At 35.6% G+C, this 13,925-nt stretch overlaps 1 protein-coding gene across 2 annotated transcripts; it reads right to left on the bottom strand.

Annotated features, from left to right (window-relative positions):
• Positions 1 to 300: 300 nt before the first annotated feature.
• On the bottom strand, positions 301 to 13,891 carry cd226 (CD226 molecule). 2 transcript variants are annotated; one of them, XM_026937909.3, is made up of 6 exons: positions 12,153 to 13,891; positions 8,355 to 8,681; positions 6,636 to 6,992; positions 4,755 to 4,857; positions 3,426 to 3,480; positions 301 to 1,812 (listed from the first exon to the last, which is right to left on the bottom strand). In XM_026937909.3, the coding sequence occupies exons 1-6, from the start codon at positions 12,217 to 12,219 to the stop codon at positions 1,684 to 1,686; spliced, it is 1,038 nt and encodes a 345-aa protein (XP_026793710.3). In that variant the 5' UTR covers positions 12,220 to 13,891; the 3' UTR covers positions 301 to 1,683. The 2 variants fall into 2 exon arrangements, with proteins under 2 accessions (XP_026793710.3, XP_026793711.3); XM_026937910.3 differs by having other exon boundaries at positions 301 to 476.
• Positions 13,892 to 13,925: the final 34 nt, after the last annotated feature.

The raw sequence follows: 13,925 nt of genomic DNA, 5'->3' as shown, positions 1-13,925 counted from the left end.
AGAGGGCAGATAGCGATATCCTCCTAGTGTGTTACGCTGCCCTGTGACGCAGCATGAGCATCTGTTAGAAAACATGCCGAGGTTGGCTTCACGTGTCTCAGAGGAAGCACGTGTTAACCTTCGGCCTCCTGGATTGGTAGCTGTTGTGTGGTAGGGGAAGTTAGCTAGTGGGTCCACATTTTTTTGTCCACATTTTTAATTAATGAAAGAAAGCTTTAAGATAACAAAAAAAACCACTTTTATTACAAGAGTTTTTCAAAACTTGTCCATCATGTACTCACCCCCCCCCCCCCACCCCCCACAGCATCATCTATAAAAGCCAAATCATCCACTTTACAGCCAGCGTTAAAAAAAGTCATTTATACTTTTCTTGAGCTTAACACATAAAGGCAGTTTGTCTTCCACCGGTGACACTATAATCCACTGATAACGGTTGTTCTCTTGTCATCACATCTTCAGAGATCGTTTCTCCATTTCTGTACATATAAAAGTAAGAGCAGCTTAAAATGGACTACAGTGTGTTTCTGAAAAAAAAGTCATGAGTAATCTCATTATAAGATAAAACATTAGTCTTATTAATAAAACACCTTAGTGAAAGAGGCATCATAATGGACTGGGGGAAAATATATTTCGGCTCAGTGTAATTAAAATACAAACATCCATCTACGCATTGGTGAAAACTGGGTTATACAATAAGTAAGGAATAAATTACTAAAGGGAGTGGTGTTATAGGAAAACAATCAACGACAGGGTGGTATGATGCAGCTCGACAGCAAATCAGGGTTGCTCTTAGCACCCTACTAACACACATCCTGAAGTGTTTTATTCCTCTTATACCACAGCAATTTGCCAACAATTACAGTTTATTTATCTATTTATCTATTTATAGTTACATTTAATGTTGTGAAATGTCTGTGAAACAAGTTAGCTCCTGTTATAACTTCCGTTGTTCCCTCACCAGCCTCAGCTGAGACAAACCAAGAAACTGCAAAGCTCTCCATGTTGGCAAACTTAAAGTTACAACTGTACCTCTGACTGTTAGGAAGCACTGACACTGGAGACTCCTTCCTTAAATTTTAAGTAAATATCTCCTCACAGAAAACTTCACCATATCAACAATTACACACGTTTTTAATCTGTTTATATGGAGCATCCATCATACAGGTCCCTATGTGTGTTGTTACTATAGAAGCGATAATGTATTAGAACAAGTGCATTAATATAAACCTGTGATTTGAATTACAGCCAAGATTCCTGTTAGAGCTGCTGTTATAGAAAAAGAATCAACACCTGCTGACCAATTAGACTTAAGAATTCAACAGCGCTGTTGTATAAACTGCAATATTAAATGTGCAAAAAAAGGTCGTCTTCTCAGGAGGCCACAGGATATCATCACTCCATCCACGATTCATTTCATATAATAATGTCACCTTTTTTCATTTAATTATTCCAATTAAACTGTCCTGTACGCACTTTCTTCAAAATAGTCTTCAAAATGTTTTTTAATGTCATCATGGGCCTTCTGTGGCCAGGAGATTTCTCAGTGGCTCTTCCTTCTTTTCTGCTTTACTTGAAGCCAGTATGGTCTCGTCACCTGTCAATCAAAGTCTAATCACAGGAGGGCAAACGAGGTCAATAGTCCATCACATATTCAGAAGTCTTCTCAGTATAAACTTGAAAACGTCATCTTTTTCCTTTCTTCTGAGCTCTGGTGTTTTGGAAGTTGACGTATATAGGATTGTTCTTTCTTTGGTTCCTGGTTGTCTTTTTCATCCTGTCATACACTCCTCCTGGCTCATTAGTGTACATATGCTACAGAGGAAAAATGAGTTACATTTGTTAGTAATGAGAATGTTGTAGTTAGTAATGAGAATGTAGTGTCTGCGAATAAAAACGTGCTAAGCAAGAAATTCATGTGTTAAAGCGTATAAGGATAAAAATTGTTAATATTAAACTGGAGGCTGGAAAGTTTGGTTACTTGTTAGCTACATTGGGCCTCATATAGCAAGCTGGATATGAATATATATATTGTGAAACTCTCTAATGAAATAATATGCAATCTAAAACAAAACCATAAATCAAGACAAATAAGACTAGCCATTCAGTAAGGACAAAAGAAATGCCGCTGTATAAAAGGAGAAAAAGTGAGTGTATGTCTGTGGTAGTCGATGCTCTGCAGTGGCTGAGCTGCATTATTGGAAGGTTTAGCACATGTAGCCTTTAGGAGGAGCTCTTTCACCATTTTGCTGTCATTTTTGTTGTTTACAGCTCTTCGTGATTCTTGCCTTTTATGGAGTTTTGTGGGTGTCACTAGATGTGCCATGAACATGCTTGGTAATTTTTAGGGGTGACTGGCGTTTATAAATATACGCACGTAAATACAAAGAAATTCAACGTTACCAAAACTTTTGTAAACCTGGTAGGAATTTGTTGTTTGGTTTGTCCTAAAAAAAACATTTACACACAACTTTATTGAAAGAATGATCAATGAGGCCCAATAACCAGGTAGCTCTACTTCAAATTGATCAGCCAGACATGACCTGGGTTGACAATCCACATTTGGTGTTAAAGGAACATTTTTCAGTATCATGGTCATTCTGTCAAACTTGAATGAATCAAAATGGCTGCCTAGTTTAGATGAGGCATGTGCAGATATTAAATACAGACACGCCACAAACAATGGCTAACATTTTATCACAATATTGTATACATAAGTATATATAAGAAATAAAACATGATTGCGTGTGCTGGTTTACCTCCACTATTGATTAAAGAACGTGCTTTTTATATTTATTTTTAGCTCCATTTAATGTCTGTGAAATAATTTAGTTCCAAAAACTTTGTTTTGACTTACAGCTAAAAACTATTGTCAGAGCAGCTGTTGTACAAAATTAATCAACACCTCCGGAGCAATCAGATTTGAGAATTTACCAGCACTTTGGTATAAAATATTATCAGAGTTTATCTGGGCCTGTTGTCTTGGGTAGCGTTGTATCTGTAAATGAACCTGTGCTGTTCAGGATTCAGCTTCATCATCATCACTTTAAAGTGCTGTGCATTTAATGTTTGTTTACACACAACTGCCTTTAAGCTACACGCCCTGTGCATTCTGTCCGCTATTAGCTACATTCATCCACGGAATGACTTTAAACGACGTACAAACACAAATATGAATTAAAACGATGTACTGACGTGTTCCTGAATACAATAAGGCGCATGTTAAATATTGTGATGTATGACCTATTATATGCCTATGTTTTATACAGCATACAGTCTTGTATGTCCCTTTATTATTCAGTATGTAGCTATTGGTGCAGTGTTTATATATAAAAAAAGACATTCCTTTATTCAGTGACCCGGTGTTAATTAAGGGAGATGTGTTTCTCTATTACGCTCAGTGAAGCAGAACGATTTTAGGGTTTTACCTGTCTTTTGGTGGTATGTAACTGTGTCCTGTACTCCAATCTCCTCACCTTCCTCCTGCAGAATGAGTGAGAGAGCATTAAAGCAGACATATTAAAGTGCACTGAAGAGAGAGAGAATCAAGAAAGAGACTAAGCTTCAGTAAAGCAGAACAAAAGACTGAAAGATTTTAAAGTGAAAATGATAAAATGATAATGCTTATGCAGTGTCAGTGAGTGGGTTGACATCTGATAATGGAAGAACTCCGGGTCTACAGGAGTGACTCAGATGCATTTCTTTCTAACTACATGACGTGTGTGCTAATAAACTCACTGGAGAAGGTGGACGTGATTCAAATTCAAACTCAGAGTTAGAGCATGTTATCATGAAATCTTTTTACTGCAAATATTTGAGTGTTTTCCTGGATGCAAATTCACACATAATGCTGTCCCTCTAGGAGTGTTTACTGTGCAGCTTTTCTCTAGCCAATGGTACCAGATTAACATATTAACATAACATCCAAATAACCTAATTACTGACATCTGATATCATTAGAGCAATCTTTTAGCTTTAAAGCTATCTTTCAGCTTTAAACTTTTCCCTATTATCCTTTTTTATTATTTATTCATTATTTATTTACTTATACACTACAGTGCTGCTTTGTGAATGTATAATTATTTAATATTATTGTGATATTATTCATTATTAACAGTAGTATTAATGGTATAAATTCATTAATTAACAAAAAAAAAAACAAATAACAATAGATAGATAGATAGATAGATAGATAGATAGATAGGTATAATGATGGACTCTGTAATGGTTACCATTAGCGTTCACATTAGTAAAACACTGGACAGTATTTTGATGAGAGAAATGAAATGCTACTACGACTAAAATAGTACATATCCATGCAATTATCCAATCAGCCAATCACGTGACAGCATGATGTGTGTAGCATAAAATCATGCGGATACAAATCAAGAGAAAAACATTGCCTGGTCTTTTTACAATCTGGAACCTGATGTGGTCTTCTGCTCGTGTAGCAGACACGTTGTGTATCCTGACATGCTTTTCTGCTCATCACGATTGTAAAGAGTGGTTATCTGAGTGACTTTAGACTTCCTGTCAGGTCAAACCAGTCTGGCCATTCTCCTCTGTCCTCTATCATCAACAAAGAGTTTCTTCCTGTAGAACTGCTGCTCAGTGGATGTATCTGCATACTTTCATGCATTGAGTGGCTTCCATGTGAGTGGCTTTTTGGATTATTTCATGAATGAATACAGCTTTACAGGTGTTCTTAATAAAGTGGGTGACAACTATAGATTTATATAGTGCATGCAATAACGTACCTGCTCCTCCACATGAATAAGAGAGCGATGGACATCAGGACAAGTGCTCCAGCTACTCCTCCTCCAATGTAAATATACCACCTGTTCTGAGCATCACTGAGTCCTGAAATACAAGCAGGCAGAGATGTTGGATGAGAGGACTGTAATTTAGCCACAATCATTTCCAAAATAAAGATCTGAAGGTTCCCTCTCGCCTCTCCTGTAACAGTAAAGGTCGTATTCAGAGTTTGAGACTTAAGTTTAACGGTGCATTAGGTAAGATTAATCTATTATTGTTTTTTTTTTCTTCAAAAGTAGATCTCTAACTTTTAGGTGGGTTCGACATTTGGATGATTCTTGTACATGTGGACAAAGCTCCGCCCCCAGGATTTATGGTGGCCTGTACAGTGCTGCTTGCCAGGTGCTTACTGTAAAACCTTGCGTATACACACACTCCAGTTTCTTTTTGAGTAGTTCCTGATCAAAACCACTATTTGCTAGTTTTCTTTTGCCGCTGTGAAGTGTTTGGGGAAAAACTAGAAACAGGGAAATTCACTTATATAGTACACAAAGTTAAAATCATGATAATGATTAAAAATGCTTGATGTAAAATTCAAACTAATACATGTCTGGGCGTACAAAATTTCTTCTGGGATTTTTTTTTTTTTCTTAAAAGATTAGTCATTATTTGGTTATCTGTCACACCTGATGCAGCTCATCAAGAGCCACAAGGTTTAAATATTTAAAGCAATCAAAGGGAAAAGCTATGCCTTACAAGTTTCCTTTACCTATTTATTTAATTCTTGCTAATTTCCTGACCAATGATTTGTTGTTAAGACCATTAAAAGATGAATATTTTGCCATCTTGGCCCATTTTTATTTATTTATTTTGCTCAGGAGTGTACAGGGTGTCCAAAAAGTCAGGAACCAAATGATGGTAAAACTACATATACTTATTTTTGTATTTATTATTTACAATGTACGTTCTACATTTCACCCTTATGCTCTACGCATTTTCTCAGCCGCTGTATCGTGTTTTTGCAGAATTTTGCTCAACATATTGGGATTGACTTATTCAACATACTCCCTTTGGTTCCTGACTTTTCGGACACCCTGAAGACTTAAGTCCAAGGTCAGAATCAACAGCGACACGCTTCAATTTCACTCAAACACCAACCCAGATGTGTAACTCTTGCGCAACTTCTGCATAGCACTTAGGTCTGTAGATTCGTCTGAGGTCTGAATGCTGGTGTGTGTAATTTAGGTATTAAATCCTCACTACATGTATACAACTCTATGCACTCTATACAGCCCTAAAAGAACATACTAGCAATTATAGCAAGGATGGTCCAAATAAATTATTATATTGAATAATTGATTATTATATCTACATTTATCTGCATTATATCTACAATGCTAGCATAGCTAATTTTTGAGTAATGTATAGAGTTTAGCATTGTGCAAACTGCATTAAAATGCTTTGTCATTGTTCAGTATCTCAAACAGATTTGCTGATGCTGTAAGACAGTGTTAAGTATTTAAAAAAAGAAAAGAAAAAGGACGTCACAGCCATAGCAGTCATCTGAAATAGCTTTCTTCCTCACCACATAATCTGGTGGCATCAGACATTGGTTAGCAGTGTGGCTCAAAGTTCAAAACTGATGATAATATAGTTCCAGTTTGACTTGTACAAATAGCACCCTTGAGGCGAGCGTGCATTGATTTACACATGCAGTCTGCACTAATGCTAATATGGTAGCTATAAGCTTCATGTACTTAGCTTCAAGCAACATAGCCTTTTAGCTCCAGTGACAAATTGGAGAAGGAAATGTCAGACACTAAACACTTGGCTGATGGACTACATTTGTGTTCATGTGGTCATGGTGTTGTGCAGTTGTAAACCTTTGGAACTGGGGAACATTGTGAGCAGGATAAGGTTGCTAGAAAACCCGGCGTCTGTGCTGAAGTTACAGCGATAAATCCCGCCATCATCTTGGCTCACGTTGTTTAAATGCAGCTTCATCTCCATCTCGTCACTGCAGTTCACATTTCCTCTGTGTAGATACTCGTTGAGCTCCACAACATCAGCGTTCTGCTTACACACTGCTATCAGACTGCTCCCTCCGTCCGCTCCTTCCATCCTCTCCACGCTGACCTCGTACACGACGCTGTCATGCCTACAGCTGATGGTCACGTCTTCGCTTTCAGAGACGATAAGTTTGGTGTTGGGATTGTGGGTGAGGACGGTGCTGCTGGTGACTGCAGGGAAGAAAGAGGAAAGAAATCATTAGATAAACATCTCAAGGATTGTTTTTCCCGTAGCACTCCATACTGTATTTACAAGTTTGTAATGTTTGTAATATCCACACTTGTATATAGGGTTAGAATAATATAATCATTCACAGGGTTAGAACAATCCACCAGTGCATTACAAAACCTGCTTACGACCTCACTTCCTAACTTAAAAGAGGACAGTATTAAATTTTCATATAGCCCTACAGAGACAGTGTGAGAGTTCAGTTATTCTGTGAAGAGAATCTTGTTTAAAGTGGACTTAGGTCATTGCGCTTGGCTTGCATTAGTAATTTTACCATTAAAAGTTAACTTACTGAATCCATTATTTAAAAAAAAAAAAAAAATGACAGAATGCCCAAGTTACAACTTGAAAATGAAGTTTGAAGTTTTCTTTAAATTTTATTAATCAAGAAAGTCCAGATTTAGCCTGTGATCTAATTTTCTAGCAGCCTCTGCCTAAGTTTTCTCTTTAAAACGTCCTTTTACAGTTCCCTTTAAAACATAGCCTTCTCAAGTTTACATTTATTCTTCTAAAAACACTCTGAATTTCCAGATCGCTTACAAAACTTCCCTTTACACATCCTAAAAAGGTTTCTTTAAGGGTTCTTTTGATGGCTGAGTTATCGTTTTTTTAACGTTTTTTTTAATTACTTGGAACTTTTAATGGGAAACACTTTGTTGTAGGTTTCTACATAGAACCTTTAAATTCCTCTAGAGAGAAAGCCAGAGAAATATTAAAGGTTTTAGGGTTTTAACCTGTTATTTTAAGAGCATATTCTTCAGCCAATTTCCCCCTTAAAAGTGAAGTTAATGTTCTCTTTAAAGGTTATCTATGTTTTCTGTGCATCGTCAGCTTCATTAGCTTAAAGCCCAAAATATCCAGATTTTATTTATATATTTATATTGTGTCTGAACATTTTAAAAGTATTTCCCCCCAATTTTGCTCCATTTCCTTATAAAATACCCCAAACAATATCATATTAGCGATGATCAATCTTTCAACACCAAATATGCAGAATATCCAGGTTATCATGATGAATTTTGTTACAGATATGGCAGGCAAAAAAAAAAAAAATTACAGTTAAGGTGAAATAATAAAAAAGCTTGACCCGCCATGAATGATGGTCAGTAATCAGAGAGATCTGGACTGTGGAAAGGGCGTGTATGAAAGATGGCCAGTGCTTAGAAAATTAGTAGAAAGATTAAAAATGTGGTTTTCACAACTTATGGCAAACAAAACAACAAAACTGTGATGAAATATTGTCTAATAAGCACCAATAAACAAACAAAATAAAATCAGATGCCCAGGTTTCTTATGTGTTATACCTTGTTTTTGCACCAGCGTATCTTTGGTCCATGACCCTTGAGGAAACGTCTGCACCGAGCAGTGATACACACCCTCGTCTTCTTCAGTGACGTTCGTTATTCTGATGCTGCCATCCATCTGTGATGAACTGATGAACTTAACTCTACCGTCATAAGCAGCGTTGAAATTGACGCCGTACTGTGGGTGATAAATGGCGAGGGGAGTTGAATAGACTCCTTTAGTCCATGACACCATGATGAGGTTACCATTCCAGGGACATAAGCAGTCCAACAGCATCCCGTCCTCAAGTTTTACTGCGCTGTCTGGAGACTTCAGCTGCTCTGAGACTGACAGAGAGAAACGCAGATAGATCGATGATTATGTCTTATAAACTGCAGACGTTCAACTGGTAGATGATAGATAATTGGTAATATTCAAATAAACAATGAGATACTGTGCCTCCTGTAAGTATTGTTTCTCTTTTTGCTGAGTTGCAACATCAAATATAAGTGTATTAGAGTGGAATTTTTTTCCCTGCTCTTTTTTGAAGTGACTCTCTACGGAAATAAAAAAAAATAAATTATTTATACCCTTAGAAATTTTTTAAAAATCTAAATACTGCTTAACTGATAAGTGTGAAGCATCTTTTTGCAGCAGTTCTCTCAGATAAGCTCGAAATGGAAAACAGTATAAAAATAAGCAGTAATAAAAGTAAATAAAAATATGATAAAGTAAAATAAAAAAATTAAAACCCTATATAAGAAATGTAGTGTTTTTATCCTACTTGGTGATCAGAGTAAAGATTCCAAAAAGTGACAAGTGATGAATGTATAAAGTAATGAGAGAACCTCGTCTGGCTGTAATATAAATGACAGGTTTATATTAAAATGCTCATTCGAATATGTGATTGTTTCTATAGCAACAGCTCATACGCAGAGACTTGTGTGATGGATGCTCCACATAATCCAAGGCTAATAATAAAAAGATTAAAAAAACATGTTAAGGAAAATGTAATATTGTTGATATGGTGAAGTTTCCATGAGGATTTTCCATAACAGTAAATGTAACTACAAATGGATAAAAAAGTGACGTGTTATTTAATAATAAATAACAGATTGTAATCATTGGAAAATTGCTGTGGTATAAGAGGAAAAACACACTTCAGCTGTGGAACACCACCCCAGCATGGATGATTTTCCTCATCATCAACAAGCTGGACCAACACATGACAGAGTCAAGCAGAACACATCACACATGGCAAAATCTGAAAACAATTGACGTCAAACTTTTAACAAATTCATTTTTCTGTTTGTTTTTTGTTTTTCACTGATGCTACCTGAAAGAAAAACCCTCCTAAACCTTTAAAAAAGAGACACAAACATAAAAAAAAGATAAAACTGATAAACAGAATACTCTTCCAAAAGTACCAAAGTAGCATAGTAATTCTAAAAGGTGAACATAATTTGGAAATAATCTGAGCCTCCGCTTTGCATCTGCTCCACTCAGAGATGTGATTTAATCCATAATACCAGAAAACGCCTACACTACGTAAACACCTTGCACATGAATGATATATCCGCCTCATCACATCTGATTACCTGAGGTTAAATACTGTTTTTATGCTACGATAATGATAGGTGGTGAAGAGTACTTAAAGTAGAATTTTTTGTTTTATTTTAATGACTTCCATTATACACCATGCTGATCGAGAAGGCTGATCAAGCGACATGTCATGTAAACCAGTATTTAGAAAATTTCTCTATAGGAAACTCTGAGAACTACTGAGAAACCCCACAAACCAGCAGCTGATTTCCCACCACTCAAGAGTGACAAGGGAGTTGTTGTTCTGATTGCCATTAGAGAAATCAGACTTATTATTAACGACACAGAAACCCCAATGTAACACAGTGGAAAACTTGTACATACAGTACAGACAAACATCTCAGATTTAACCTATACAATCGAAAGATCAGTACATTCAGGGTGATGTTTTATTTATTAACATTACAAGAAATAAAATCTATGATTGGACTGTTTTTTCTCAAACAAGCAGTACAATAGACAAAACAGAAAAGCAAACATTCCCTGACACCGAACATGTTTGGTCTGGATGACCATGAGAGTTATTAAATAGTCGTGGCAGTCCCAACCAGTGGGCTGAGCAGCTGTTAATGGCACTGAACACTCAATCAGTGGATACACAATGCATACACAATACACCACACTATACTCAAAGAGTACAAGGCTGATTAAAATATACTATATACAGTATATTAGTAAAGTCATGCTTTTATTCAGCATTATTGCCAATGTTTTGATTTGGTCTGTTTTGTCCATGTTTACGGCTACTCAAAATGAGCTACCGAGTTAACCACGGGATAGTCACGGGATAGAATTAGCCTCCTAGAAGTACTGCTTATCTGTATGTCTACATTCTGCTTAGGTCTATGGAGACTGGTCGCAAGAACCCAGCTGTCGTTCAAGATACCAGTGAAAACGTTAACACATAATTTAGTCTCCACACTTCTTGTCTGAATCATGTGCGGTATTAATAATTTAAAAAAGCCCTCAGGCCCATGGCTGGATGTTCTGCAGTTTAACAACTCCAAGTTATGCTAGTCAACTTTTTGAAGTTGTGTTTATCTCTCAGCCACCGTAAAAGTGACACTAGTAGGCGGTCGTTACACAAAACTGATTGATTTTTCTATCCAGTTTAAATTTAAATATAGTTAATAAGAAAGGAATAAAACACGACGGGGCATGATGTTATAAGAAAATAATCAACAATTAGGTGGTGTGCTGGGGCTTGACATGAAGCCGAGTTACTCTTGCCACTATTCGCCATTTTTAAAATATACTGATGAACAATAAATCGTACCTTTTATCCACTTATAGTTACGTTTAATTTTTTGGAACGTTTGCAAAACAAGTTAGTTCCTGATATCACTTGATTTACAGAAGCCATAAACATTTGTTTTCTCTCTCTCTTGAAGCTGGAAGACTTTCCTGTGGTGGAAAACCTACTGATGGTTACAAATGCTGAAGGCTCGTTCCATAAATAAATAAATAAATAAATAAATAAAATCAAAAATAAAAATAGAAAAAATATAAATAAATAAAATCTCCTTGAGGAAAACATCACCATGTATGTTTTTTTAATCCCCACAGAAATGCTATTGAGTAAAATTGTTAATGTTCAATTAATTGTTCAATAAATTACGTACAGATGATATCTTTATTTTTTATAGATAGATAGATAGATAGATAGATATAGCAAAAATGTAATATACGTGATATACTGATACTAATAATAATAATATTATTGAATGAAAATTTCCTTAATCATAGGTTAATGCCAAAAAGGTTAACAAATAATAATAATAATAATAATAATAATAATAATAATAATAATAATAATAATGATAGTGAATAAATGTTTTTAGTAGTATAAATGTAGTAGAATAAATAACTCAGGAGGTTTTCACACATTTATATTTAGAAAATGTAATAAGGTTTCTACTCTATCAGGTGTCTGGACATCGTGATGAGCATGTGGCCTGAAGATAAATCTTTAGGGTCATTAATGGAAGTGAATTGTTTGGGAAATTAAAAAAAAAAAACAATAAAATAAAATAAAAATTCAAATTATACTGATGTGTTATTATATAAAAGAAATCTGGTTCACTTTAGTAATACATGTATGACTTCCAGCATTCTTTGTAAATAGTATTTATTGATTTGTAATATAGTTACTCATTCTTTAATAAATATATTTTGTTGTTCTTGTAAAAGTTAAAATGAAAACAGCAGCACAGTACCTTTGAGAAAAGAGAGAGAAATCAGAAGTGCCATGAAGTACCAGTTCTCCTTTTGTACAGCCTCCATCGTCACAGTCTGAGTGAAAATGAATGCAGCATTGATGGAGAAGAGACGCAAAGCACAACTTCCTGTTCAGAGACACTCAAGAGCAATTCAGCATTCAATGAGGCGGAGTAACGTTCACTAAAACTGAAACTTAACCATTTATTGTTCTGTTTAAACCAGTTAAAAGCTTTACTAACAGTGAAACAACACCAACTGTAAGAGAGAGACAAAAGAATGAGAAATGGAAGTGTTTAAAAAAAATGAGTGGACTTTTGTAAATGTGAAGCAAAACTAATTAGCAACTAATACTGCAGGATGCTGGTGATTTGCACAGTAAAATTAAAGTTGTTCATGTCTGAAATGTATTATTTTTGTTAACCTCAGCCAGACATTAGCTGTAAATATTAAATCATTATATATCATTAGCACAACAATGAAACTGTTAGGCCTGAGCAACGCATTACACATATCGCACATATCATGTATATCACAAAGTCTCTGACTAAGTGTGACAACATGTGTATGATGGGCAAATTATCTCACACACGCACGCAAGACAGAAAGGAAGCTGAATTCCAGATTTATATATATTTTTTCAAGTGTTTCAAATCCCTAATGCTCTACTGGGTTCATGCTGTGTTTCCTCAAACATAGGAAACAGAAAAGCTGTAACACTTTCGCCCAAACCAAAAAAAATAAACTTATGATTCGTCTTGTGACCTCTGACTGGGAAAGACCAAAGAAAAAACAAAGAAAATCCCCATTGGAAACTCGACCTTGGTCTCATCAGTCCAAAGGATTTTGTTCCAGAACATTTGTGGTTTGTTCAGTTGCAATTTTGCAAACCTAAGCTGTGTTCCATATTCTTTTTAGAGAGAAGGGGCTTTTCCTAGCCACCCTTCTATGAAACCCATACTTGTTCAGTCTTTTTCTGATTGTGCTGTCACAACATAAACATTTAATGTGCTTAAAGAGGCCTGTAGGTCACATGATGTAGCTCTTGGGTTTTTCTTTATATCTGTATGTCTTGAAGGCACTCCGTTTGTAAACAATCCTTCTCTCTGTAAAATGGTGAATTTCAAATTGTTTGGAGATGGCCTTATAACCCTTCCCAGATTGATGAGCAGAAACAATTGAATTTCTGAGGTCATGGCTGATGTCCTTTCTTCTTAGCATGATGACAAACACCTGAGTGCTCCAGAACACCAAATTGCAAGATGTTCTGCTTTTGTAGAATTAGTCACACTTTTTGATGATTAACTCATTTCATTAGTAACAAATGGCTAATGCTAATTACTCTCTTAATGGCTGTTTCATTAGGAAGGGTGTACTTACTTTTTCCACATGGTTTCTGAATGTTGGTTTACTTTTTGGGAAAAAAAAGATTACATTGAAATCTGTTGTGTTTTTTTTTTTTTTTTTTTTGTTAGTTGAGGTTATTTAGGTTATAGAAGTTAGTGAGGACCACACAATTTTTATTTAGGCCCTGATAAATAAAAACTTTGAAGGAGAGTGTACTTTTGTTTTCCCATGACTGTACATTTCTGTTCAAACTTGCTTGTCAGCTTGCTTGTCAAATCGTTGCCCATTCTTCTTGACATATTTGTCATAACTGTGCCAGATGTCATACACTGCCTTCTTCAAGGCAAAACAATGTTTCAACATATTTTTTGTTGATTTTACATATTATTTTGGATTGTTGTCTTCTTGTAGGACATCATTTAATC

Source organism: Pangasianodon hypophthalmus, chromosome 22 (genome assembly GCF_027358585.1).
Source record: "Pangasianodon hypophthalmus isolate fPanHyp1 chromosome 22, fPanHyp1.pri, whole genome shotgun sequence".
Taxonomy (NCBI): domain Eukaryota; kingdom Metazoa; phylum Chordata; class Actinopteri; order Siluriformes; family Pangasiidae; genus Pangasianodon; species Pangasianodon hypophthalmus.
This window is presented reverse-complemented; position numbering and strand designations above follow the sequence as displayed.

What these genes read in the sequence shown, in the direction of transcription:
- cd226 (XM_026937909.3), bottom strand. Translation starts at nt 12,219, where the DNA reads ATGGAGGCTGTACAAAAGGAGAACTGGTACTTCATGGCACTTCTGATT. An exon ending in TACGCTGGTGCAAAAACAAG is followed by an intron (nt 6,993 to 8,354) that starts GTATAACACATA and finishes TCTTCCCTGCAG; the next exon opens with TCACCAGCAGCACCGTCCTC. An exon ending in AATGTTCCCCAGTTCCAAAG is followed by an intron (nt 4,858 to 6,635) that starts GTTTACAACTGC and finishes CTTGTATTTCAG; the next exon opens with GACTCAGTGATGCTCAGAAC.